This window comes from Podarcis bocagei (genome assembly GCF_964188305.1).
Source record: "Podarcis bocagei genome assembly, chromosome: 1".
Lineage (NCBI taxonomy): Eukaryota > Metazoa > Chordata > Lepidosauria > Squamata > Lacertidae > Podarcis > Podarcis bocagei.
In genome coordinates this window covers 53,074,176-53,102,134 of record NC_138125.1, presented here as the reverse complement: position 1 = coordinate 53,102,134, position 27,959 = coordinate 53,074,176, and the positions used below count along the sequence as shown (strand labels likewise).

Genomic DNA, 27,959 nt, shown 5'->3' with positions numbered 1-27,959 from the left:
TAACAAATCTCAAAGTTAAATTTGGAGAACTCTTGGGCCCATCTCAACTGCCTTTGGTTGAGCACTCGCGCCGTTCTCCAGTACTCTAGATTTTTATGGTCCGTGCACACTTGCACTTTATGTTGTGCACCAACTAGCAGATGCCTCCATCTCCGGAACGCCTCATGAATAGCAAGCAGTTCTCGGTCGTACACCGTGTAGTTCCTCTCGGATTTGTTCAGCTTCCGCGAGAAGAAGGCACACGGACGCCACTCCGACTCCTCCTTCCCCGGCTGCAGAAGAAGCACCGCCCCTATGGCTCTGTCAGATGCGTCTGTTTCCACTCTTAGCTTCTTTCGTAAATCCACATGCAGAAGTTGTTCTTCAGAGGCGAAGGCCCTTTTCAGTTCCTCAAACGCTCGCTCCGCCTCCGCCGTCCATACAAACTTCTTCTTACTGCTGAGACAGTCAGTGATGGGCGCCGTCAGATGGGCGAAGTTGCGGATGAACTTACGATAAAAGTTTCCAAACCCTAGGAACCTCTGCACATCCTTCTTGGTTTTGGGTGTTTTCCATTCCAGCACTGCCTGTACCTTGCCGGGATCCATGGCCAATCCCTTGTCTGACAGGCGGTACCCCAGGAATTCCACCTCCTTGGTATGGAACCGACACTTCTCCAGTTTGACCCACAGCCTGTTGGCTTGCAGTCTGCTCAACACTTCTCTGACGTCTCTCACATGTTGCTCCTCATTCTCAGAATACACCAACACATCATCTAGAAAGGCAACGCAATTCTTGTAGAGCAAAGGGCCCAGCACGTGGTTCATAAAAGATTGAAAACACGCGGAGCCTGCTTGTAATCCAAATGGCATAACGAGGTATTCAAACGCCCCCAAAGGGGTAAACATGGTGGTTTTCCATTCATCCCCTTTCCTTATGCGTATCAGGTTGTACGCCCCCCTTAGATCCAGCTTTGTGAAAATCTTTCCCTTCCTCACCATGTTCAAAATATCATCAATTCTGGGCATAGGGAACGCCACCGGTTCAGTCACTGCATTCAGCCGCCTAAAATCACATACAAGTCTCGGCTTGTCCGCATTTTTTTTGTCCACAAAGAACACTGGGCTCCCCCCTGCTGCTTTGGACTCTCTGATGAAGCCTCTCTTCAGGTTCTTGTCAATGAACCCTCGCAACTCCTGCATTTCCCTGTCTGACATGGCATACACCTTGCCCACGGGAAGCTGTGCTCCAGGGAGTAAATTGATCTGACAATCAAAGGGTCTATGAGGTGGTAGTTGGTCAGCTTCCTTCTCACTGAACACGTCGCTGAGATCTGCATACTGTGGTGGTACCTTCACCTTCCCCATTACTTCAGTCCCTGCTAGGGTGGCTTGGGCCCCTACTGAACCCTTCTCCCCTTTGCAGTGTTCTAGGCAATGTGCTGAACCAAAGGACACCACTCTTTGATGCCAGCCAACCAGCGGATCATGTAGAGCTAGCCAGCTCATTCCCAAAATAATGGGAGCGCCTCCCAGGGTGGCCACATTAAACGCTATCAGTTCTGTGTGCCTTGCCACCCTCATTATCATTGGGACAGTCTGCAAGCGGACTCCTCTTCCCAACAACTCCCTGCCATCAATCGTGGTCACCTGCAGGGGGTTGCTTAAAGGGATGGTCTGTATCTGGTGTTCAGCAGCAAACTCCTTGCTCATAAAATTGCAGGAGCTGCCTGAGTCCAATAGCGCCTTTATTTTTAGGGGGTGCCCATTCTGCAGCTCTAGCGACACTTCAATCACTAGAGCAGGTCGAGGAGCTTCTGGCACGGGCACTTTCACTGCTCTTTGGCCTGGCTGCAGTGCCCCAATTGTGGCAACCAGGCGTTGGCTTTTACCTGCTCCTCTCCCCCTTCTTCTCCCCCCTCAACAGCTCCCACCATCCCTTGCCATTCCTTCCTCTGGGGGCAGACTCTGGCAAAGTGGCCTGGCTGTTGGCAGAGATAGCATTTCCGGGGGCCCTTTCCCTCCTTCTTAGCTCCCTCGCTGGTTTTTGAAAATGCGCGCGCGCGCGCTGTTCCGATTTCCATCGGCTCTGCCGGCGGGAAAGCTGGCTCAGGAATGTCTGGAATGCGGAACTCCTTCCAACGTTCCCCTCTCCCTTCCCGCCTCTCCAAGGCTCTTGCCTCCTGCCGCGCTCCTATGGTCAGCGCAGATTTGGTCAGCTGATCCATAGACTCCGCCCTGGGGCTCCGTGCCAGCTCGTCTTTCACCCCCGAAGAAAGACCTTCTTCAAATAGCATTTGAACGGGTGCCGCCGATAAATCCCAACTCAGTCTGTGAATCAGCATGGTAAACTCAGTCCAATATTCACGGACAGATCGACTCCCCTGCTTACAAGCCATTAGCTGTCTGCGCACCACCCCTTCCTCAATATCGCTGGAAAACATGATATCCATTGCACGAAAGAACTTCATTGTGTCCTTTAGTATGTCATTGTGCGTTGCCATTAGGGGTCGAACCCAGTCTCTAGCCCCTTTCTCAAGATGCCCAATTACAAAAGCAACTCGCGATTCCTCATCAGGGAACTCATCGAACTGCACATTAAGGGCATATTGCATCTCTGTCCTAAAAGCATGGTAGTCCTTGGGGTCCCCCCCAAATTTCTGCACCAATCCTGGTACCTTTCTGGGGAATTGAGTGGCTCTCCCCTTCTTGTCTGCATCCTGAGCCCTTCTCTCCTCCAGCCTCGCCGTCTGCAGGGCCAGTTGAACCTCCAACGCTCGGTATCTATCTTCCAAGCTTGGACCAGCTCCAGCCCCTGCTCCTCCGGTTCCGGTTGGTTCGCTCATGATGCCTTCTCTTGCACAGGCAGCGTACAAAGACTGTCGGACTGCTGTGAGGGTTTGATTAGCTGCTTGTGCGTGAAAACGTGCTCCCTCAGAGTTTGTGTGCCCCCACAAACCTCCGTGTGTGACGGAGCTCCTCAGACATGTCTGCTCTAGTCACTAGTAGAGTCCGACAGTGGCTGCCTGCGGAAGCGTTTCCAGCAAAGAAGTTCCTTAACGGAAACGCGTCTCCTGGACTCACGGCGTGACAGTTTCCTGCGAGGTATGGGTCTCCCTATGTGAGACTCAGATACCTCCCCACTATTTTCGCTGGAAGCGTCCCTGAGCCCTCCCTCCTGCTCACATTCCCTCAGAGAATCACTCCTCCCCCTGCTGGTCCCTGCTTCAGCAGTTGAGTCTCTTTCATCCTGCCTGAGTCCCTCCACCACCTGATGCTCTGATGGCAGTTCCCTGACAGTTTGTAAAGTTGATATTTGTAAGTGAAGTTTCTGTTCTTCAGGGTGTTGTTCATGGAAAACAATTCATAAACGAAATGAAGTCAATATAGTCCACATTTCTTTTTAATGTTGTATAAGGATTGGAGATGATAAATTCAGATTCAATAGTTGCAATTTATGAGCTGAAAGGGAGGAGAAAGATTGTAAGACCTGTTGCTGCTACTCCAAAGGGCCCGTTTGTTGTATGCTTGCTCTGTTTCTCAAACTTTGGGAAAACTTGGATTGTGAGTTCAGCTAATAGAGAAAACTATGAGTTAGAGAGACTAGAAAATATTGGGACAACAAATACAACTAAGCCCTTTAATCACTTTTTTATCTTTATGAATTGTAATTTTTAATTTCTTCTAGCTCTCTTATACCCTAAGCTTTTAATTATCCAAATTATTCCAACTATAAGCACCGTGGGGACAGAAGTATTTGTGTCGTGTCTGGGGAAAGCAGATGAAAACCACTTTGAGCTCACAATATATGACGGGCTATGAAGTCAATAAATTAAAACAGATAAAATTTGCACTATAGCATGATACTTACAAGCACACCAGAACTTAAGAATCAAGCAACTATTAGTATTTGGTCTGAACTTCTGAAGTCGAACAACCCCTTTTACTATTTCAAGTAAGATACACAGGGCAGAGAATGCAATTTACCTGGTGAACCTGAATTTCCACTTTCAGAGCCTCCTGTAGAGTCTGCAACTCCATTCTCTACCTTCTCCACTTTCTTGAGCTGTTGAGGTTACTAAATCCCCACCACCTTCAGACACTTGCTTCAGAGTAAAGGAAATATTCTGTTCTTTACGCTGCAGCTGCAAAATATATGTTACTTTTATCAGGAAAGGGGGTGGGGACATCAACTTGTCATATATTATACAAGATTCTTGTCTTTTATCTCAAGGCTTTGTAATGGAGGGCACGTGCCCAACACAGTGGATCCCCTTGCAGCATATCTGTGTTAAAAAGCTCAAGAGCTAAGAACTACATGTTAATTCCGAAGCAACTTTGACCAAGCAACTTAATTTCACAGTGATTTATTAAATTACACAAATGAGAACAGGCAATATATACATTCACAAGCAGCAATTAGGCAGATGTATATTAATATTAGTGTACTTCGTGCAAATAAAATGGCATTGAATGAGTAGATTAACAGGAACAGCTCTTCTTACATCTAATTTATAAGGCAGTTAGAACGACTTTCAAAATCAAAATGCTCAGCAGGTCATACAAATCAGTTAACTAAAAACAAAACAAAACTATACAGTTGACTTGAAACTTGAGTGGGGTTAGGTTCTGGGGATTGTACATGGAGCCAAAATTGCATATAGCCAGAACAACCCAGGAACCACCCCCACAAAACCTTTCTGGAGCCGTCACACTAAGCGGGCCTTACCACACACACAAACACTCCACAAGGCTTTGAAGGCTCTTGCACTGGCTCTGGGAAGCTCCCACAATATTTTGCAGGAACCTCACAAAGCCTGCGTGAGAACTTCCCAGGGCCCTGGAAGCATGTGCTCAATTTGTGTAACTACATGCTGGTTAAATGCACACAAGTTGCAAGTCGACTGTAATAATGAACATTGTACCTATCATGTTTTGATTTATTTGGTCAAGTTTGACATGAATGTGACAGAAAGTGCTTCAAGTCCCTTATCTAAAACACTAGAATAAGAAATGAACATTTTACACAATAAATCTTCATTGCTTATTTTAGGGATTTCACTAAACAAAACGTTTATTCTGACTATAAGTTCAACATAACCAAAGAAGGGGGAGGGGAGAAAGAAAATAGCTTACCAGTTTTGGAAAACAAGTGTTCTCTTCAGCTCTGTTTCCCCCCTACAAAAAAGAAACAAGGAGGAATCAGCAGATAGTACAGTTAACAAAAAATGCATTCAGACTGGCAAACAAATATTTTTAAAGAAATTATGGCAAGTCAGAAAAAAGAGAGAAGTAAGTTTAATATATCAAGGAAAAGCTCTATTACAGTCTGTGCTAAACCAGAAAGGAGTTCAAATTCCTTTGCCAAATGGACAAAAATGATGTGAAGTAGAAACTATTCAATCTCCCTCATTCTTGTATGTTTATTAAAACTAAATTAAATCAGAATCAGAATCCCAAGAAGGAAGAAAACACCTAAATAATAATAATAATAATAATAATTTATTATTTATACCCCGCCCATCTGGCTGGGCCTCCCCAGCCACTCTGGGCGGCTTCCATAAAAACCAAAAATACAGTAAAATATCACACGTTAAAAACTTCCCTGAACAGGGCTGCCTTAAGATGTCTCCTGAATGTCAGGTAGTTGTTTATCGCTTTGACATCTGCTGGAAGGGCGTTCCACAGGGCGGGCGCCACTACTGAGAAGGCCCTCTGCCTGGTTCCCTGTAGCTTTGCTTCTCGCAGTGAGGGAACCGCCAGAAGGCCCTCGGCGCTGGACCTCAGCGTCCGGGCAGACTGATGGGGGTGGAGACGCTCCTTCAGGTATACTGGACCGAGGCCGTTTAGGGCTTTAAAGGTCAGCACCAACACTTTGAATTGTGCTCGGAAACGTACTGGGAGCCAATGCAGGTCTTTCAAGACCGGTGTTATATGGTCTCGGCGGCCGCTCCCAGTCACCAGTCTAGCTGCCGCATTCTGGATTAGTTGTAGTTTCCGCGTCACCTTCAAAGGTAGCCCCACGTAGAGCGCATTGCAGTAGTCCAAGCGGGAGATAACCAGAGCATGCACCACTCTGGCGAGACAGTCCGCAGGCAGATAGGGTCTCAGCCTACGTACCAGATGGAGCTGGTAAACAGCTGCCCTGGACACAGATTTGACCTGTGCCTCCATGGACAGCTGTGAGTCCAAAATGACTCCTAGGCTGCGCACCTGGTCCTTCAGGGGCACAGTTACCCCATTCAGGACCAGGGAATCCTCCACACCTGCCCGCCTCCTGTCCCCCAAAAACAGTACTTCTGTCTTGTCAGGATTCAACCTCAATCTGTTAGCCGCCATCCATCCTCCAACCGCCTCCAGACACTCACACAGGACCTTCACCGCCTTCACTGGTTCTGATTTAAAAGAGAGGTAGAGGCCAAATGTCTACAAATTATCCTAGGCTGCACAAAACCTGCCACAACCACACCCTTAAGATCCTACCTATCCTCCAAACATTAGGATGACACTTGGCCTTGTGGCACACTTGGCCTTGTGGCACACTTAAAGCAGTTTCCAAAAGGCAACTCCTCCCTTTGGAGAGATGCCACCCATGTTGGCCTGGCTAAAAGGCTTCCCAGCCAGCAGATGTCAGAATTGGGGGGTGTATTCAGTTACAATATGCCTGGGACATCTCTCCAGCCAAGCAAATGGCAGACAAAATGGCAGTGTAGAAACAAATGTAGAGCTTGGACCAGATGACAACAAAACAGCTTGCCTGCTCCATGGTTGTCCTGGCTGCTGTGCCTGTCTGCTCTGCCTGTTTGAAAAGCATCCAGGTAGGAAAACTAAATGGAACTTGGGTCCTGGCATTGCTAGGGACCATGTATAGGCATAGTACTGTATTTAAGACCACAGCCTCCACCCCACAAGTACTACTCATAGTTTGAAATAGCCAACATCAAAGAAAGGGAGTTAAATTTCTATTGCTCCTACATTCAAAGTTAAGGACCTATCTGCATGAGAACATAAGATGCTAAATAAAGACCACAAACAGTTATTCTTAATGATATTTTGTGTGCTTATTGTTCATTGACTCTACTTGCCGGTTTGGACTTTTATTTCTCCATAACTCAGATTCTGAACAAAGCCAGTACTATTTAAAAACAAACAAATACAACAGGAAGAAAATACTGGAATCTTTGAGATTGGCTTCTTTTTTCAACTTGAGGCATTACCTAACGACTTCAGGGAAGGCAACATAGCCCATTCTATAGTGGCAATTTCTACCCAAGATCTAGAGAACAGTGAATTGGAAGCAGCTAATCTAAAAATGTAAAAATCCACAATTTAAACCAAGAGACATGGGTGCATAGTATTCTCAACAAGACACCGCCACTTTGTTTCTTGACTATCTTATCACATAAGCATTATGTCATATAGGTATAGCTTATATGCTTCTCATTTTTTTCCACCCTACAAAAAAGTAAGAGACTTGAGGAAGCTCATGTACACAAGAGCAGGAAAGCAGCTGGACTGTGGAGCTCCACACTATCTCAAACTTGCTTATCTCCCCCTGCAGCAAATTCAGGATCTTCTACCACACAATTGCAGGTTTCTAGACCCCAATCAAGATGTTGATGTTGTCGTTTAAAGTTTGGGACTTCTCAGAGTTCCTCCACCATCTGCAGTATAGTGGGTTGATAGAGAATGGGTTTTGAAGTGGTAGCACCCCAGCTCTGGAAAGCTCCAAAGACAGATTTGCCAGGTAGCTTCAGACTTACAACTTTTTTCTTGTGCTGCTTTACAGATCTGCTTTCAGCTTTACTCTGTGCATGTTTTAATTTTTTTGTACTTTATTTTATGCAAACTGCCCTGATAACTAGATTAAAGGGTCAGGTATGAATTTGAATGAATGCAGTCAGACTCTTGGGGCACAGTGCCGGCTCAGGCACCTGACAACCCCTTCCTGTTGTGGTTTATGTAGTTAGAGGGGATGCAGATACTGTAACTGCGTGTTTATGCAGAAAACATATGTATCACATATGGCAAACAATTTATGCACCTTACAGAAAGACAACAAACTAAATCATATAGCTCAGTCTGTAGAGCATGAGACTCTTAATCTCAGGGTTGTGGGTTCGAGCCTCACGTTGGGCAAAAGATTCCTGCATTGCAGGGGGTTGAACTAGATGACCTTTGTGGTCCCTCCCAACTCTACAGTTCTATGATATACCTTTAGAAAGTGTTTCCCCCTGCATGGTGTGAGTTACTTATTACTATTAAATCCAACTTTGGCCCCCAATATTCGTTCTGCAGTTCAAATTTAATACTTTTTGAACCAGGGGAGAACAGAATATTTTCTACCAAACTTTGTTGCACGTCTCAAAATACCTGTAACAGTCATGTTTAAGCACATGAAGTGACAAAAATCTATTTCAGGATAAGTAGTTCAGAGCTAAAATTATCTGAAGAGTGGAATTCTGAGGTATTCATTGACACACATGCTTGTTATTCCACTTATATATTTTTCTTTCTTCAATCATGTAAATCAAAGCAGCATACATGAGACTGCCAAAGATGCCAATAAAAATCAATGCCTTCTACATCAGTTCTGTATGCAACCTCACCTATGTAGTTACTATAGAAGCAAGACTCAAGAATCAAGATGACCCAAGTGCCACTAAGCAAGAAGCTCTCACATACTAGAAAGCAAACTTTGCATATTTCTGTACTCAGAGAACATTCAAATGCTCATGTTGAAACATTTTAAAAATAAACAAACCAGGGCTTTTTTTCCAGCTGGAACTCACTGGAACTCAGTTCTGGCACCTTTCAGGTGGGTGCCATTGCCATTCTAAGAGAACAAGGGAGGGGTTCATGGTGAGTTCTGGTACCTCTTTTTCTAGAAACACAGCACTGAAAACAAACAATACAGAGATTAAAACTAATAGTTGTGAAATTATTGTATTGTTTAATAAAATAAGTCCCAAAACATTCCAGAACTGGATATATTCTTCAGGAGGAAGATATTATTTATTAAAATGTGTTTTTCTATTTCCCTCTTGTACATCCACAACCTCTCTGAGAAGCACAATACCACCCAGCTGGGTGTTTTCTTCTAGTATCTCTATTTGTCTGAAGAAGCATTTTGACTATGGATCTGTTTAATGAAATTAATCAATTTAGCATGGATAAAGATCTGCTTTTTATTTTAGCAGAACAAGTTTTTAAACTCCAAGGCAGCAGAGATCAGTTTTCAAACATCAGTAGCCTAGCCAGCACGGCTTAGTAACGGAAATATAGCAGCTACTTTAAAAGAGGAGAAAGCTTTAATTCAGAAAAACTTTGAGTCACATGTAATGTGCTTGTTCTGGGTCACAGTGAACAGGGTCAAATGGTATAGATTTTGTCAAGCTTGTGGCTATACTATTCTTGTGTGTTCAGAATGTACGTATATTCAGTCTAGTGTCCAGCAAGGTTGCTGTCAGTCAGGAATTGGAAATGCATAGAGGTTTTTAGACAGCTAGCCCTGTTTGTAAATAAGGCTATGGCAAACTGGGCAAAAGAACAACAAAAAATGGTTTAGGCAGGGAGAGGAAGTAGGCTATCACCACCTTAAGAGTGGCCCCCTGAGTCCAGACAGATGAGTGAAAATCAGTCACCTAGCTTTTTCTCTCAAAAACAACAAAATGCCATGATATTAAAATGTTTCCATCTGCAAGGTACCTGGACTGCATTTTTTCCTTGTGCAGAAAAAGCTTTTCCCTTAATTACTACTGTCAGTTCCTGCTTAACAGAAACATTTCTCCTTTCATTTGTGTACAATCCAACACATTTAATGTAATTTTATTTAATAGCAACAAATTTTAAAATGCTGCTTTTGAGCATTTTAATTGAATTTCGATTTCTATGCAAGTGCAGCTTCAAAAAAATAAAAAACCACACTAAGTTAAAAGCTAATTATCTAGCAAACAAGCAATGCATTTTCAACAATGACAAAAATAGGAGTTTAAAAAAATATGAATTTTAAATTGACTCTCTGTAATAAAGCTTAAACCTATTATATTCCTCTAAAATAAAGAGACAGAATAAAATTAATTCTTTTCATCTCATCCATCTTGGGCTATGGGCAAAGAAGCTGAGATTATACTACAAGGGAGCAATCTCCTTTGTGGACACACGAAAGACTAGTTTTCATGGAGGCGGCAGGCTTCCGATTGGGCTTCAGACTACAGGTAAGTGCTTGCATGATCAAATGCTCTTCCATGGACACATACTTCTGCACATGAGAGGAGTGCACATTAGGGAAAAGGATAGGCTGAACCTCTCTCCTTTGACATGCAAGTCACATTTAGTTTGAAGTGGTAAAGTACAGGCACTAGACCCTGTATTTCCTATAAACACACTTCTAGTTGCATCTATAACCTTAGCTCAGTGCAACAATGTTCTCTCCCCTCTTCCCAAATATTATCAATAGTTCCTCCTGAGAAGTCTACCATAAGAGCAAGAATGAAGTGCAGGAATCAGTCTAAAAAAGAAGTGCTAAGTAGTACTCAGAAGTGAATCATAAAAAAGGATTATTTTTCTAAAAAGATCAGAAAATTGCTCCTACACCACAAATAATAACACAGCTGGAAAGTACAACTCGCATGTTAGGTTGTCCCTATACAGGATGGATCATTTTTATAACCAAATTAAAACGCCAAGAAAAAGGCTGGATTGAAAGTGATTGATAAAAGCAAGTTTCCAACTTTCTAATTCATGTAGTTACTGATTGGTTGCTGTAATAAATGAAATCTGTGTTTGCAACAAAAGTAAGCTTTTACAATACCAGGAGCATAGCCCCAGACCCCTGTTTATTCAACCTTCATAGCCTTTGAGCCACAGAATTTATTTCTGCTTAGGGAAGCAATTATGAAAGTAAGTATTTCTATTTGGCTCTGTACGCGCGCACACGCACACACACACACACACACACACACACACACACAGAGAGAGAGAGAGAGAAAGTACTTCTTCGTGCAGCACATAAAACAACTATAGAATTCGCTCCCACAGCCCTGGTGGCTATGCTCTGCCTCCACAATCAGAGGCAGTATATAGTAGTAATAATAATAATAATAATAATAATAATAATAATAATAATAATAATAATAATAATAATAATAATAATTTATTATTTATACCCCGCCCATCTGGCTGGGTCTCCCCAGCCACTCTGGGCGGCTTCCAAAAGAATATTAAAATACTGTGGTACATCAAACATTAAAAGCTTCCCTAAACAGGGCTGCTTTCAGATGTCTTCTAAAAGTCTGGTAGTTGTTGTTCTCTTTGACATCTGGTGGGAGGGCGTTCCACAGGGTGGACGCCACTACCGAGAAGGCCCTCTGCCTGGTTCCCTGTAACTTTGCTTCTCGCAGTGAGGGAACCGCCAGAAGGCCCTCGGCGCTGGACCTCAGTTTCCGGGTAGAACGATGGGGGTGGAGACCAAGTATGGTCTCCAAATACCAGCTGCTAGAAACTGTGGAGGGGAGAGTGTTCTTGTGCTTGCAGATTTCCCACAGGTATCTAGTCATCCACTGTGAGAACAGGATACTGGGCTAGATGGGCCATTGGCCTGATCCAGCAAGATCATCTTATGTTCTTATGACACTAAGCACACCCATTATATGTGAAGATGTGCTTGGAACTACACAGGAAGAAAAGCAGGTACTTCCTCTGCAGAAGAGCATTTCACAATGTCATAGAAAATAAATGTCCATGCAATTTAATCAACAGTCCAAAGGTTCATCGTCTGAACAATACTACAAAAGAGACCCACAATGGCATAATTATAATGCACAACCTAAGATTACTTTCTTGTCCTGATTTATTCTTTTACATAAAAAGCAGGGTTTACTAAAATGTCAGTGAGTTTTTAAGGCATTATGAATGCAGACAAAGTTGTTCAGATTAGATTTAGGTACTTTAAGCCAGGGAAAGGACACATACTCTAACTGAAATTCAATATGAAATAATTCTGCTTAAAACAAAGATATTACTTCAAAAATCAGTTTTATTTCCATGCTGCTGTGAATAAAAACATGGAGAAATCTGCTCAATGGACAACTCAACAAACACAATAAGAAAGGAGGAGTGCAGATTTTTTTTTTTAAAAAAAACTTATCAATGTTTCTGAACTTTCCTTTGAACTCATAGCATACCTTTTCAGAGTGTCCGTGTACACTTCAGAAAGGCAGCTTGTTTCCTTTCTACAGGAAGACTATCTGAGAGGAACTCTAGTATATCATTGCATGATATCACTGAGTGCAACTACCTGTGCAAAATGCGCAGAAGTTGGTATTATTATTATTATTATTATTATTATTAACTTACACCCCACCCATCCAATCGGATTCCTCCAGCCATTCTGGGTGGTCTCCCACATAATATTAAAACAGTGAGATATAAAACATTAAAAGCTTCCTGATGCAGGACCGTTTTCTGATGTGTAGTTGTGTAATTATTTAGCTATTTGACATCTGACGGGTGGGTGTTCCACAGGGCAGGTGCCACTGTGCCCTCTGCCTGGTTCCCTGTAACTTCACTTCTTGCAGGGAGGGAACTGCTAAAATGACCTCACAGCTGGATCTCAGTGCCCAGGCTGAACACTGGGAGTGGAGACTCTCCTTCATGTATACAGGGCCAAGCCCATGTAGGGCTTTAAAGGTCTGCACCAACACTCAGAAACATACTAGCAGCCAATGCAGATCTTTCAAAACCAGTATTAGATGGTCCCAGCGGCGGCTCCCAGTCACCAGTGTAGCAGCTGCATTCTGGATTAGTTGTAGTTTCCGAGTCACCTTCAAAGTAGCCCTGTGCAGAGTGCATTTCAGTGGTGTAAGGAGTTAACCAGATCATGTACCACTCAGGCAAGACAGTGCACAGGGAGGTAGAGTCTCAGTTGGCATACCAGATGGAGCTGGTAGACAGTCACCCTGGACACAGAATTGATCTTCACTTCCATGGACAGCTGTAAGTCCAAAATGACCCCAAGGTTGCGTACCTGTTCCTTCAGGGACACAGTAACCTCATTCAGGACCAAGGAGTCCCCCACACCTGCCCGCCACCTATCCCTCAGAAACAGTACTTCTGTCTTGTCGGGATTCAACCTCAATCCATTGACTGCCATCCACCCTACAAATGCCTCTAGACGCTCACAGAAGACATTCACCACCTTCATGGGTTCTGATTTAAACAAGAGGTACAGCTGGGTATCATCCGCATATTGGTGAACACCCAGCCCCAAAACTCCTGATGATCTGTCCCAGCGGTTTCATGTAGATTCCTGAAAACCACCTATTTACCTTTGTTCAAATGAAAGTGCCCTCTAGCACCTAAGGGAAGATGAAACTGATGGTTCTGGATATTGCAGGAGATTCTTCTACTACAGCTAGAATTTTTCAAGTTTTGCAGTTTCAGTTAGCTTGGCTTCATACTTATGATGAAGAAACTAACACTGAAGGTTTCTGTACACAAAAGAGGGTTTTGAGCCAGAATTCACAAGTAGGATTTGAAAACAAATTCTGATCATGCAGCAAATCCAGTATGCATTTATTTACAGCTGGCAGGATAGTAAAGCAGGCATTTGATGGCTTCACTACACAGGAGTGATGCTACTTTTCAGACATTTCCATACTTTCCATCACATTCCAAGGAAAGTTTACATAATCTTACAGTCATACTGAACACAGTGGAACTTTCTTCTAAGAAACATGAACAAGATTGGGCTGAGCAGGAAAACAAAACCATGCAACTAAAAAGGGACAGGAAAGTCACCATGTCCATTCCACTCCGTGTGCTACAACAGCAAAAATGCCCAGCCATCGTCCAGACGAGCAATAATCACAAATCCAATATACATTACGAAATAGTCACATGGCTATTCTATTTGAAAAAAGCAAAGTACTCCACATTTCTGTAATATGTTTCTATTTTGTTCTGAACGTGTTTTCCATCAGGAAATGCTCTTTGAAGTTCAGGCACTGTATTTGTTTACTCCTTCCCCAGAACATTCCTTGGATAAGAGACCAATATACTGTGATATCTGCAGCTGTGGTTATCAGGAGGGTCAGAAGACCTAATCTTCAAACTTGGTTTTCTGGAATACAGTCAATCCTTAAAAATATTCTTTTCAGAAACAAAAGGGAAACTGTCCCTTGTTATGAAGCCACACATGGGTTATTGCAGTGCCTCTACTTGTCTTCTAGACAGTTCTGAAAATATTACTAGAGCCACTTGGAGAAAGGGCAGTAGGCATGTCAAAATAATGTTACAGAGGCATGAGGATGATTTTGAAGTCGGAGCAACGATAAAAACACGGGGATAGGGATCTTTGAGATCAGAATTGGAATCCATAAGTAAACTTAACTCCCAATAAGATACAGCCATATGGTAAGAATATGACTGAGGGCATAGTGATTGACAAAGCTGAAGGATTAGTATCTACTAGACATATGCTCTTGCTTCCTCCAGCATCCTGGATCAGACATAGGAGTAGAAGAGAAATAATCATATCAATAGCACAAGACTACTTTACATACATTTTTACCTTCACAGGGATAAGCCAATGCACACACAAGAGTTTGTAGTAATAAGAAAATGAATAAACTGTATACATAAGACACATGTGTATATATTTTGCTCTATACCAATACTAGTTTCTGTGCAGGAAAAACATTACATGTAAAGGTGCAGCCATCAATACCCTCTAGAACACGGGTGTCAAACACAAGGCCCGCGGGCCGAATCCGGCCCGCCAGACCTCGCCATGTGGCCCATGTAGCTGCCACCGGCCGCCAGCCTTCACCTTTTATTCTTGTTTTTTTTTTTGACACAAGAAAGCCGCCTCTTCAGCGCATGCGCGGCAGCCTACAAGCCAGAGAATGTCTGCCCTCTAGCGGCGCCGGCCGTTCTACACAGGAAACCTCCACTTTACATGCATTCAGGAAACCCCCACTTGTTTTTATATTGAGCGCATGCCATCCTGTGATGTGACAGATCCAACGGCTGCCTGAACCCTTCTCTCCTGTACTGTAAGTCCTACAGATACAACTGGCCCTTTGAGGGTGACCAAACTGCTGATGCGGCCCCCGATGAATTTGAGTTAGACACCCCTGCTCTAGAAGATGTTTGTAATCCTCAGTACCCCCAAACAGAGAACAGTGCCCCATGAGAAAAGGTGGAGGTTACATGCACATGATAAAAAGTCTGATTCCCTTTTCTTGCTGAACTGCTACACCATCACTAACAAACATGTGGTACTATTCAACTTTTTATGGCCTGAATCTCTTTACTAAGAATATGGACTTGAAATCCTCAAGCTGTGTGATCAGAAAGGAAGACAGTGAAGATAGTGGCTCCCATACAAAGCTTAAGGACTTGGCTTTTCAGTACAACAACTGCACGGTTGCTACTTATTTCATGTGTACAGTTCAGACATCATCTCTCAAGCTTCTGTTGTTGGAATAATGCACAGTAATACTGTCTAGAAACAGAAGCCACTGAAGCATCATGGGATGGGGAAAACTTCACTACAATGCAATAAATTGATGTTTTAAAAACAAAATTGTGTTTTATCAAAATAAAACACAATTAACACAGTAAGCTGATGTTTACTGTGTGCTGCTTTGGGCACAGACTACTGTGCTAAAGTGGAAAATAAATTATAAATTGAACTATTAGGACAGGGGTTGCTGTTTTTAGCAGTAATCATGTGTTTCCTTTAATATCTAGTTCATCTAATCATGGAGAAAGTGTTCACCAATGCACAAAACTACTCTAATAATAGTTCAGCATCAGAATTTAATAAGAATGGATATTGCATGCTTTATCCACAAGAGAGGAAGACTAACTACATGCAAATTAACCTATTTTTCTGTGTATAACATGTCCCCGTGTATAAGACGCCCCCTATTTTGGGGGGCTCCAAACTAAGAAAATGGGGGGAGATTGCCCAGAGTTGTTGAGCTTTTTTTTAGGGGGGAATGCTGACAATCACTCACCCACCTGACCTACACTGCCACGCACACGCGTCACAAAAGCCACCTATCATCTGTCCCCTCGCCAGCAGAAGCAGACAATCGCCTGCCCAACTGCTGCAGCAACAGCAAATCAACACCAGCTCTTGCCACAGCCAACAACAACACGCCCAATAGCCGCTGACAATCTCTGGCTTGCGGCAGCAACCAATCCCACGTTCCCCCTATGCACTATCTGTGTATAAGACAACCCCCAATTTCTAACATAATTTTTCAATAAAAAACCTCATCTTATACATGGAAGAGTACAGTATATTGCTGTTGTAGATACCACATTGTCCAAGCAAAAGTAAAACTCTGAACATGGCCACAGATGATTTACCTCTGATTCAATGGGGCCATTGGAAAGGACCCAAGAGTCTACGAAGTGTGCATTATCTATCCATCTATCTACCAACAAGTGGTACGCATCAATACCTAGAAACTAAGAACAAGTATTAAACAGTTTAAAAGCGAAAACAAAAGCAAATTAAGAATAGAGAGTTCCCAATTGTGTCAACTCCAAGGGGATACACTTATTTTTTATTTTATTTTTTAAAATGATTCCAAAGTTCCATATAGGAGCATGGATACCCCAGGAATGGAACTGATCACAAACATCTGAATAATAGCATAGCTTATGGGAGGCCCATAGAGTTGGCATTCTTCCTTTATTAAACAAGTTGAGAGGAAACAGGCCATGCCTGCCGTGATGTTTTCCAATATATCCCTGCACTGGGAATCTCAAGGCAGTCCCTGAGTGAGGAGGGCAATTTAGATAGGTAGCCACAAAGGAATCACATCAGAGCTTGTGCCTTCTTTGGGGCAGAAAACATCAAGAGTGCTACCACTGCACTTTGCGATTCCATTCTTCTTGCCAAGAATATATAAATCTCAACAAAGCACCTGCCAGAAACATCCAACCAATTCAGGATGTGGGGGGGGGGGGAGAATCCTAAATGCAAATATTAACAGGGAGAGGTGATACAGGAACATATAAATGAAAAGCAGAGTGGGAACCCTTTTGCTTCTTCAATTGTGGTGTTAGATAAAAGGTTAAACAAAAATTAATAAATTGTATGAAGGACAAGAAAAAGTCTCAAAATGAAAGCAAAACAAACCCAGAGGCTCGAATAGGAACAGCACAATGCTTCCTTCCTGCTACACCCACTATATTATACATCTGTATTAAAGTATGCATTGTTGAACAAAGTGGTAAGCAAGTTTGGGAAGTAGGAGCAAGCCAAATGAAATTTCTACATTCAGAAAACCCTTTGGTGTAAGGCTGACAAAGCAGAAAGCAGCAAAAACACTCCAACAGAAGCATTTTTCATGTATGTAATTGATGACTGAAAGTTTTGCCTGTTTTTTTAAAAAGCCATTTAAGAAGGAAGCCAATAATTGAGGATGTCAGCAGAAACAAATACCTAAGACAATTATATACATGTGAAAACAAGTGACTGTAATGGAGATTCTCATAATCTTAACTTTCAGCTATGCATGGAGGTTTTTGAAAGCTCTTCTTAATTTCCATTAACATTTTAGTCCTATACATACAAAATAAAAGTTTAGAAAAATAAAGAAGAGGAATATAAGTGGTGAGGGAAACTCAATGTATGTTTTCCTAATCACCATGAAGTATTTGTTTACTGCTAATGCTGGTCTTTTACAAGCAGTTACAAGAGACTTCCATTAAACTTTGTTCAAAATCCCACGAGCCTTTATTTCCCACCCCCCCAAAGTCTCCTCATCAGAGCAGCAGGGGGTCCCATTAGACACCCTATTTTACTTTCACCTTATAAATAACATTAGCTGTACACCATTTCCATGGAAACCAAATACAATGAAACACATTTAAATGAATACCTGTTAAATGGATGAATTTATATCTAAAAGTATTTTCTGTTACAAATAAAATTGACAGGATAATGAGACATTCTTAAATTAATAACATGACTACCCTGGTCCCAAATTACTAAACATTCCTTTTTATACATTACAAACTAGTAGTAAAAGTGGGCTAGATCTTGCAAGCTCTCTCTGTAGAGGACAGCAGTCTCAAGTGAGAACAATAATGCAAAGATCTGAGAAAACTTACAATTTTCATTACCGTATATGGATGGTGGTAGTTACACTTTTAAAACAGGTTTCAGCTTCTACACATGAATCAAATAATGTCACTGTTTAATAAGATCTTCAGTGATGTCATACATAGACAAAACTAATATTCAGATCACTAGTAGCTTCTTTGTTCAAACATTTTAGGTTTAGTTGCATTGTTTGTTTTGTTTGTTTAGTCGTTTAGTCATGTCCGACTCTTCGTGACCCCATGGACCAGAGCACGCCAGGCACTCCTGTCTTCCACTGCCTCCCGCAGTTTGGTCATACTCATGCTGCATTACTCCATGCAAAATACATATTTGCTAGATACTGTAATCAGAGTGCACTAATCTGCCAAAACACAGACATACATATACTCAGCAGTTAGGGCTTTTATGCTGTATTTCTTGTGTTGCTTTGTTTTTGTGGTCTTATGGAAACCAAATACACTGAGTGTTGCTTTAATACTATCGGTGATTGCCTGTAATTGTGTTTTTCTGGTTTTAAATTTATTGTGCATCATATATCATTGGCATATAACTGTTGGAAGCCACATTGGGATGGTTTGACCCCAAAAGGTGACACACATAATAAACCAAATAATATCTAGTGCTTGTTTCATTATACCTAGGAAAAGCTCCGAAGCTGCACAAATGAATCAGGCAATCCCAAGTTTATTTGAATGCAGGATTTCCTGGTTCATTTGCTCATTTCCACACAGTGATAGGGGATAGGGCAGGAAGTGTACAAGGCTATGGCCCACTTCCAGTTTCTCTCCAAGTACAATTATTGGGATAAAGGAACATCTGATTAGGCCCCTTTCTACTTGTCTACTATAGGTTTAACCTGAATTCCAGGTTTTGGTTTTCAGTCGAGTAGCCTTATCCCTTTATGTATTCTGTGATACTCCTTTACTAAAACTCTGCTTTTCTTTACTATATAGGCCACCTTTATGGTTCTTTGTCCTCATAGAATGTCAGTGGTGCCCACCTGAGAGGTTCCAGAAAAAAAGCCCTGCATCTTTCGTCAATCTAATTTAGCGCACCAACCATATAGCCTCTTGAATAAATATCATTTTGCCACAGTGATCTGCAGTGTTATGGTTAGATTCCTAAAGTGTGATGTACAGTGGTACCTGGGTTATCAAGTGCCTTGGTACTCAAACAACTTGGAACCCAAACACTGCAAACCCGGAAGTACCGTATTTTTCGCCCTATAGGACACACCGTCCCATAAGGCGCACCTAGTTTTTTTGGGGGGGATAAAGGGGGGAAAATTATTTTTCCCCCCCAGGTGCGGGACTGGGGAAGCTCGAGCTTCCCCCGACCCCAGCCCCCAAACAGGCAGCTCTCTGCAAGCCGTGGGAGCGCTCCCGCTGCTTGCGGAGAGGTCCGCGAAGCCTGGACGTGCTGAGCTCAGCGCGCGCAGGCTTCGGCATGCAGGCAAGTCTCCGCAAGCAGCGGGAGCCCAGTGCTGGGCTCCCGCTGCTTGCGGAGAGGTGTGTGAAGCCTGGAGAGCGTGAGGGGTCGGTGCGCACCGACCCCTCTCGCTCTCCAGGCTTCAGCGAAAGCCTGCATTCGCCCCATAGGACGCACACACATTTCCCCTTCATTTTTGGAGGGGGGAAAGTGCGTCCTATAGGGCGAAAAATACGGTAAGTGTTCCGGTTTGCGAACTTTGTTCGGCAGCCGAACGTGCTCCGTTTTGAGTGTTACGCTTCCAATTTGAGTGCCACATTTCCATTTTGAGTGTTATGCTGAGGTCTGTCTGTTTTTTGCTATTTATTTTCCGTTTTTGTTTTGTGGCTCTTTTTTGTGACTGTGTGGAACCCAGTTTAGCTATTGATTGATTGATTGATTGATTGATTGTGTGACTACAGTACATTGTTTATTGCTTACATTTTATGGATCAATGGTCTCGTTAGATAGTAAAATTAATGTTAAATTGCTGTTTTAGGGGTTGTTTTTAAAAGTATGGAACAGATTAATCCATTTTGCATTACTTTCTATGGGAAAGTGTGCCTTGGTTTTGGAACAGACTTCCGGAATGGATTAAGTTTGAGAACCAAGGTACCACTGTATCTTAAATGCTAACCAATTCAAAAATTGATAGTAAAGTTACTAACCCAACACTGAAAAATCTACACTGATTGTAGATCAGTAGAGTTTGAAATATTGGCTTTGACCTGAACAATCTGGGACCATGTATCTGAAGTACCATCTCTTCCCATATGATCTTGCCTATTCACTATGATAATCAATAATAATAAGAGGAAGAAGAGTTTGGATTTGATATCCCGATTTATCACTACCCGAAGGAGTCTCAAAGCGGCTAACATTCTCCCCACTCTGTGAGGTGAGTGGGGCTGAGAGACTTCAAAGAAGTGTGACTGGCCCAAGGTCACCCAGCAGCTGCATGAGGAGGAGCGGGGACGCGAACCCGGTTCACCAGATTATGAGTCTACCACTCTTAACCACTACACCACACTGGCCCTGCAGAGTGCTTCTGTGTTCAGAGGTGAATGGTACCATTTCAGCTGTGGTATTCCACCTCTGGAATGCTACCTCAGAAAAATCAGATAAGCAACAAGCAAAAACTTCTCTGTTTTTGTTTTTTAATGGGTGCTGTCTCTGAGCTATTGCTGTCATTCTATCTGATTAAAATATTTTTATATTAGCTTTCATAAAACTTCATGGCACTGTACAGAACAATAAAACCATATATACAAACTACCCAATCCAAAGCAAATTAAACCAATTAGAGACAACCGGAGGAGGGGGGAAGAGACTAAACTTTAGTAGTATTTGGCTGTATGGTAGAATATTTGTTTTGTTTTATTATTAAATATATATTTAATAATTTTTTTAAAAAAACTATTTGTAAGTCATATTGGGTATTACAATTTGAAAGAGAGAGGGTAAACCAACATACAATCCCCTGCTATTATTTGGGTTTGTCATTGGCATACTACTCATAGTTTATAGAGAGCAGCAAACTTGGGTTCGCATATCAGGACAAACCAGACTCTGAATTATTTGGGCTTGTTTCCTCCCTGCAGCCAGCAGGGGAACAACAAACAACATGTGTACATTAAGCTATAATTTAAAACTATGGTTAAATGTTACATATGAACTAGTTCAAAACCACAAAATTTTGTTAAAGCAGCTCTCTATCAAGGTTTTTTTATATATACATATCACTTATAAACACATATACTGATGCACAAAATGTAGGTTAAACAGTGGTGTCTTTTTCAATTTAACATTTGCTTTTGCAGTATTGTGAATTCTGATATTTTTCTTGGTCTAGTTAATTTTCTTAAGTAAAAAAGAAGAAACAGTATTTGAAACAGGAAAAGAAAACATTTGGGCTACTTAGAATCATGAAATTTAAATAACTGTTCAAGATTCAAGTAAGAATCGCTTAGAAATTCTTAGCACTAGAAGTTAAAAAAGTACAATGCGGCCTCCTGCATACATTCTGCTCACACTCCAAATGCAACAAACCTGCTGAGCTACTAGAGGTCTCCCCATGTTATCACTAGGTGTGAACAAGTCAGAACAGCTCTCTCCATTTACACTGTTGAAGATAATGAGAATGAGTTCCTAGTCTGGAGTTCTGACTAACATTTGGGCTGCCAGACATGGCAAAATTAGTTTCCCCCCCTCTTGCATTCAGTGAAGATTCAACTCTGATTCAACTGGTTTTATATTTCCTTCTCCCTGTGTGTTCATTTCTATGCTGTACAGATGCTCTCCAACAGCTATGTTGTCACCCATACTCGACTCACTCACTTATTAAATCAAACTTTTGTAACTTCCCTCTTTGCAACCAAAAACAGACTTTTTTAAGTTTTTAGGTTCCGGCACCTGCTATAACAAGCTTTCTCACCACTCCTAGCCCATAATGCTAAACTATGCATTCCACATTTTCTGCACAAGAACAAAATCATTCATCAGCCTACACAGAATTACCAAAAGAAGTCAGGGTGCATTAACAGCAACACATTAAATTATTGACACAACATTTTAGGTTTATTTCAGTTCTTAGCCCCACACCCTGAAAAACCTTACGGCTGTTCTACAAGTTTAAGGTGCAGCCTAAAAAGAAATAAAAATTTAAGGAGTCTTCATGTTGGCATCTTAAAATAGTTATTCTGGCACTCTGTTCACAATTATTCATCTTTTTGCTATCATACTTGAAGAATTAATGTCTAGAGACATCTTTAAAGAGTAGAATCCTGCTTGGAAACAACATGAATTAGGGATCTGATTTTAATGGGATTACTGCAATTCCGGAAGCAGTTATAGGGTGGTATTCAATGCTAGTTCTATTCAGAACAGACCTGATGAAATAAACATGACTAACGTAGTTTTAGTAATTTCAGTGGGTCTAACTCCAAGTAGGATACAACCCACAGTTGTTACATCAGAGGGAATTAATGGCTAGTGCAGCCTTCCCCAACCTCCAGATGTTTTCAGCTACAACTTCTAACAGCCCAGTGCCTTTTAAAATTTCAGTTGGTAAGAGAGCTATGGCCATTATTGAAATGAGAAAGTTGGACCACACTTCTCCATGCATTGACAATCGCCCTTGGGGTTGGTCTGGAGACTGAAGCTGATGCAGAACACAGTGACTAGGTTGCATGTGGAGGTAAACTACCATTAACATATAACACTCTGCTTGTGAGATTTGCACAGGCTGCCAATCTGTTCCCAGGCCAATCAAGGTGATGGTACAAACATATACTGTACAGTCAGGACAAGGTTACTTGAGAAACTACTTAAGAGTTTCTCATGCAAGTTCCAAAGATCTCAAAAGCCCACTCTGCAGTAACTCAGGGAATGGCTTTCAGTTTGGCTGCCCCTTTTCTGTGGAATTATCTTTAGTGTGTATCACCTTGAGATGGTTGTTCAGAAGGCAATTAATAAATCAATAATAATGATAATAATATTCCTAACACAGCTGAAGCTATTTTATACAGACATGCATGCAGCCATCTAAACCATCACTTAATTTGCGCCTTAAGTTTCACAAGCTAATACAGACGATGACAGCACTGTGCAAAGTAAAAACTAAGAGGCTATATAACCTTTGAGTGTCACCCTGACAAGAAAGTAAATACAGTGGTACCTCTGGTTACGAACTTAATTAGTTCCAGAGGTCCTTTCTTAACCTGAAACCGTTCTTAACCTGAGATACCACTTTAGCTAATGGGGTCTCCTGCTGCCACCGTGCGATTGCTGTTCTCATCCTGGGGCAAAGTTGTTAACCTGAAGCACTACTTCTGGGTTAGCGGAGTCGGTAACCCAAAGTGTTTGTAACCCGAGGTGTTTGTAACCCAAGGTACCACTCTACAGAGATGCAATCTGTTTCCCCAGCCATCTAGTCATCTACTTTTCTCCCTTACATCACCCTATCTATTACCACTAAAACAAAAGTGGCCCGTTACTACTTTAAGAGGTGACTCTTGCAACAAAAATGAAAGTTTGGCTTTGCGTTTAACTGGCAGGCTCAGCAACTTCCCATTCCTGAAAGAAGAAAGCATGGTCCTTGGCTTCTTAAGTCTGGGAGACAGTAAAATGGGAATTTTATTAATTTTATGAGTTTTATGGGAAATAAGCAATGAGTTTTAAGAGAAAAGGCTAAGAAAACTTTGCAGTCCATAACACTGATCTTTAACTGGTGGGCCAGGAACCACAACCCGGTCATGGGCAGATGGGTCACAATAGCAGCAGTACTGCCATATAAATATATGGTAACAAGTTAGGAAAAGTGTCCCCAAATGTATGTTTGGGTTAGAAGTGGGTCCTAAGTCTGAAAACGTAGAAGACCACAGGTCTACATGCCGGGCAAAAGAAGAAGAATCACTCCTAAAAGTGTCAGCCACCAGACGCCAAAGGGACATGAAGTCTCATAGAAAATGCAACCTCCCACCCCCTCCCCAATTTATGGCACTTTTCATATTCTCAGTGGCAGGAAGGTTTATATGAACAATCTAAACATCTGCCACACCATGGTTCTGATATAATACAAGTCCTCAAATCAGAGATGGAAAAAACTATTTCAAATGTCTAAGTACTACTACTAATTTTGAGGGATTCAGAATAACTTTTTAAAAAAATGACACTCCTATATGGATATAAGCCCAATATTATTGTTTTTCTTTCTTTTTACTCAGCAGTACCGAGTTCCAGCATCTCATTTTTTTTGCTTCCCATGGCACCCATAGCACTTTTATTTTATATTCCACCTTTTCCCCAGAACTGGGACTCAAGATGGCTCACAAAAATTAAAACAACATGGGTTAAACACAGATAGCTAAAAACATATAGAAGATAATAGTTAATAGAAGAAAATAATTAATAGTTAATAGAAGAAAATAATTAAACTATAACAGAATTAAAATTATGTAAAATAAGTATACTAAACAGCACAGTGCTGAATGGCACAAAATTATTAAAAGTTGTTTCCTTAAAAGCTGGAATACATGAGTACTGGCACCTCATTAAAAACAAAACAAATAAACCACCGCATAAACCCAGTGTTTGAATTCCTCCAGAGAGGAGTCAGAACAGGCAATTCCTTGCGCTGCAGCTAGGACCAGATCCCCCCTCCCCCGACTGATAAGAAGTCATACTGCATGAGTGGAGACCTTGTGGATCCCCCTATGTTGTGGACCTACAACTCCAATCAACCAGACCATTGGGCAAAATTTCTGTGGCTTATGGGAGTCAGAGTTCAGCTACAGGTTCCGCAACTCTGAGGCTACATTATAAGCAATGATACATTCTCTTACCAAATGTTATGATGACCCTATGCAGATATAATTTCACATAGCACAATATTTCAGCAATTGTAGTACAGTACATTTTAAACCCAGATTCTGTTCATCTGCAATTCCCTCTAAGAAGCAAAGCCATAAAAGGGATATCCTGGAAACCATGCAACATATTCCCAAAGTTGTAGTTCTCATACTTCCACAAGACATTTCACAATATTGCAAAAATGATTTTTTAAAAACCATGTACATGCAAGCCTCTTCACAGTATTAAGGTCATAATTACAATTTTATGCTAGCAACAATGTTCTGTATACATGCCTGGCAACTGTATATTTGTTGATGCACCAAGTAAGATTTACCTCCTTTACACTATCACACATAGCGTTCATATTCTGCAGGCTAATATTTTTACAGAGCAGTTTATTTTATTCAGTTATGTCCCTTTGGCTTTTTGCTCTAAGAAGCCATTTCAAATACCTTTAAAAAGTCAATAAAATACTGCATGAGGCATAAGAAGCACTGAACACTACCACTCCTCTATGTATTTCTCTTTGCCATTCTGAAGTTTCTAGCTAAACTGTACATAAGGACAGCTATGCATTGTAAGGAAGTTGCAAAATCCAGTGATCATGGTTTCCACTACATTTTTCAGCAAACAGAAACAAAGCAGTTAATTCCATACTCTGTATATAAGGACTGCGAGTTAAGCAATATTCCACATCCATGAATACAGAATATACACACATAGGGTTATTACGCAATCTTGATTCATATTTTTATTATAAACCTTTATAAAGCACTTTGATGACAGGCTGAACACACTACACCTGCCTATGTACGAATCTCTCTACCTAGCCCCAATAAGATAGCCTTGCCATCTCAGAAATTCTCTTCTCTTACATACAAAGCATCCCAGGATAGTATTTCCCCCACAGTGAGCTTGTCTGTCAGGGATCAGAAGGAAACATTTTTGATTCACACTTCCTCATCCCACCTAACTGGGCTGTTGGCAAGTGTAAATCACAGGCTTCCAGCTTATGTGTTGTTTACCTGGAGCTCCCCGTAGCAAATTCCCCTCCACCTGTCAATCCTACCCACCTACTTTGACTCTAGGGAGATAAAATTCAGCTGCTTTCCTCCAAAAGGTCATCTAGCATCTAATATAGGAGAGACTCTTGCACTTTGCAAGCAAATTGGTCAATTTTCTTTTAGTTTGACTAGGTTCCAAATCTAGAAATGTGTTGTTTCTTTTTAGGCTGCAACTTATTCCCCCTCCTTCCAACTATAAACATTAAATAAGCCATTTTTATTAGGGACCTGGATTTTACTGGGTATTTTGCATAACCCAAAGATCTCTCTACCTTGCATGTCTGAACTTGTGTCCAGGCTACGTGCTCAAAAAGAGGAGGTGAAAGCGAACAATAGATTGGGCTCTGCCTGGAAGTAACCAGAAGAGTTTGCTTCTCCAACTCAAGGTAATTAATCCACAAATCTGGGGAGCCGCACTTGCCCCAATCTTAGGTAGAACAGAGAAAGAAAGTGATCTCAGCTACACATAAGGAAGTCAAGGGGTGTTTTCCAGCCTTATTCAGTATCACAGACAGGATAGGTAGAGAAACCTGTCCAGAAACGATCACCCCTAAAAAGCTCCAACAATAAAACTATTAAATAATTTACATGAAAAATGCTGATTTTAGAAAAAGTGTTAGTTTATTGTAACTACTGTTGATGGTTACATGCACACATTTTCAAGTTTGATGCCAGACTGATAAAGCATAGTTTACAATTATCTGGCAAACCAGACTTTGAAACCATGTGGTTTGGCATGGTATCCAAACTGACAAATTATGCAGTCATCACTCTTTAGGTTGCTGTACCACAAATGCAGCTATGAACTTGCAGAACTAAGAGAACAGAAAATGAAAGTGGACAAGCAGATCCAAACCATGGTTTGTTGCATGCTGGAAGCTCAGTCAGAGGTAAGGTTATTCATTTTATTTTATTTCATAAAAAATTATATACCACTCACTTGATGTTTAAAAACACACACACCTCAAAGTGATTAAAATCTCAAAGCAGTTAAAACCTAAACCATGGTTAGGTATGATGTCTGAAAGAGTCACTATCTGAGTAATTTATCTGTTAACAATGAACACTTTATAGACAAATTGATATGAACTACCTTTCACATGAATGGGGATGGTTACTAAGCAGCCTACGCACTCCAGGGAACTTTAGGGCAAAAAATCTTGCTGTTGCTATCATAGTCTCTTAATAAAGTTAACATACAGATGCCAAGACAATATCATCCCCCTGCCCACTTTTTTTTAAAAAAAACCTGTTCCTCCATTTACCTATAGCATATGAAATCTGTGAATGAACATAACACCTCACTTTCTTCAAAGCAAAGTGAAGAGTTTTCAATGACACTGACATGTACAAAAAAAGTTTTATTTTAAATCTGCTACAGTAGAAAATCTAACCTGAAGAACTTTGACAGTAGTAGTGGTCATAGCTGAACCAACTCAAACTTAACCCATTCATGAAATACAGTATTATTTCTAGCTATTTAGTAAGATATCAGGACACCAACCTTAATGCCTAGACAAAACTAAAAGCATTCTCTGCCAAGATGCCAAATACCAGCACAGGTTTCCTTGGTGAAGCAACTCAATGTTGTACAGATTAAGACCAAATTATGAGAATGCATACCATTTTTCCACTTGTGAACAATCTTATTTATTTATTAAAAAACAGCTAAAAGAAAAAATGTTCCATCAGTACTGAAACAATGCACTCCTATATGAAGTATACTAGATCTTACATTCAACAAAAGCTTACTTTTAAAGGGGAAGTAATGGAAGATATGAAATCAGTTAATAATAAAGAAAGCTGTCAAAAACTGTTAATCTGTGGTAACAATGAATTGTATCCAGACAATCCATCATATCCCAGACAATCCATCATATTCCCTTCCACATACACACATTACTCCCCAAGCAGGCAGAGAAAAAGAACACAGGTTCATCCATATTTTTACAAACAAACAGCAGAACA

General features: G+C 41.4%; 1 protein-coding gene across 5 annotated transcripts in view; it reads right to left on the bottom strand.

Moving 5' to 3' along the window:
• The window catches only part of PHF21A (PHD finger protein 21A), a 132,819-nt gene that overhangs the window by 85,153 nt on the left and 19,707 nt on the right, over positions 1-27,959 (bottom strand). For all 5 annotated transcript variants that reach the window (XM_081164843.1, XM_081164842.1, XM_081164841.1 and 2 more), the window contains exons 2-3: positions 5,115-5,156; positions 3,966-4,123 (exon numbers count right to left, since the gene is read on the bottom strand). In XM_081164843.1, the coding sequence (XP_081020969.1) occupies positions 3,966-4,019 (54 nt within the window). In that variant the 5' untranslated portion in view covers positions 4,020-4,123; positions 5,115-5,156. The remainder of the gene's footprint in view (positions 1-3,965; positions 4,124-5,114; positions 5,157-27,959) is intronic.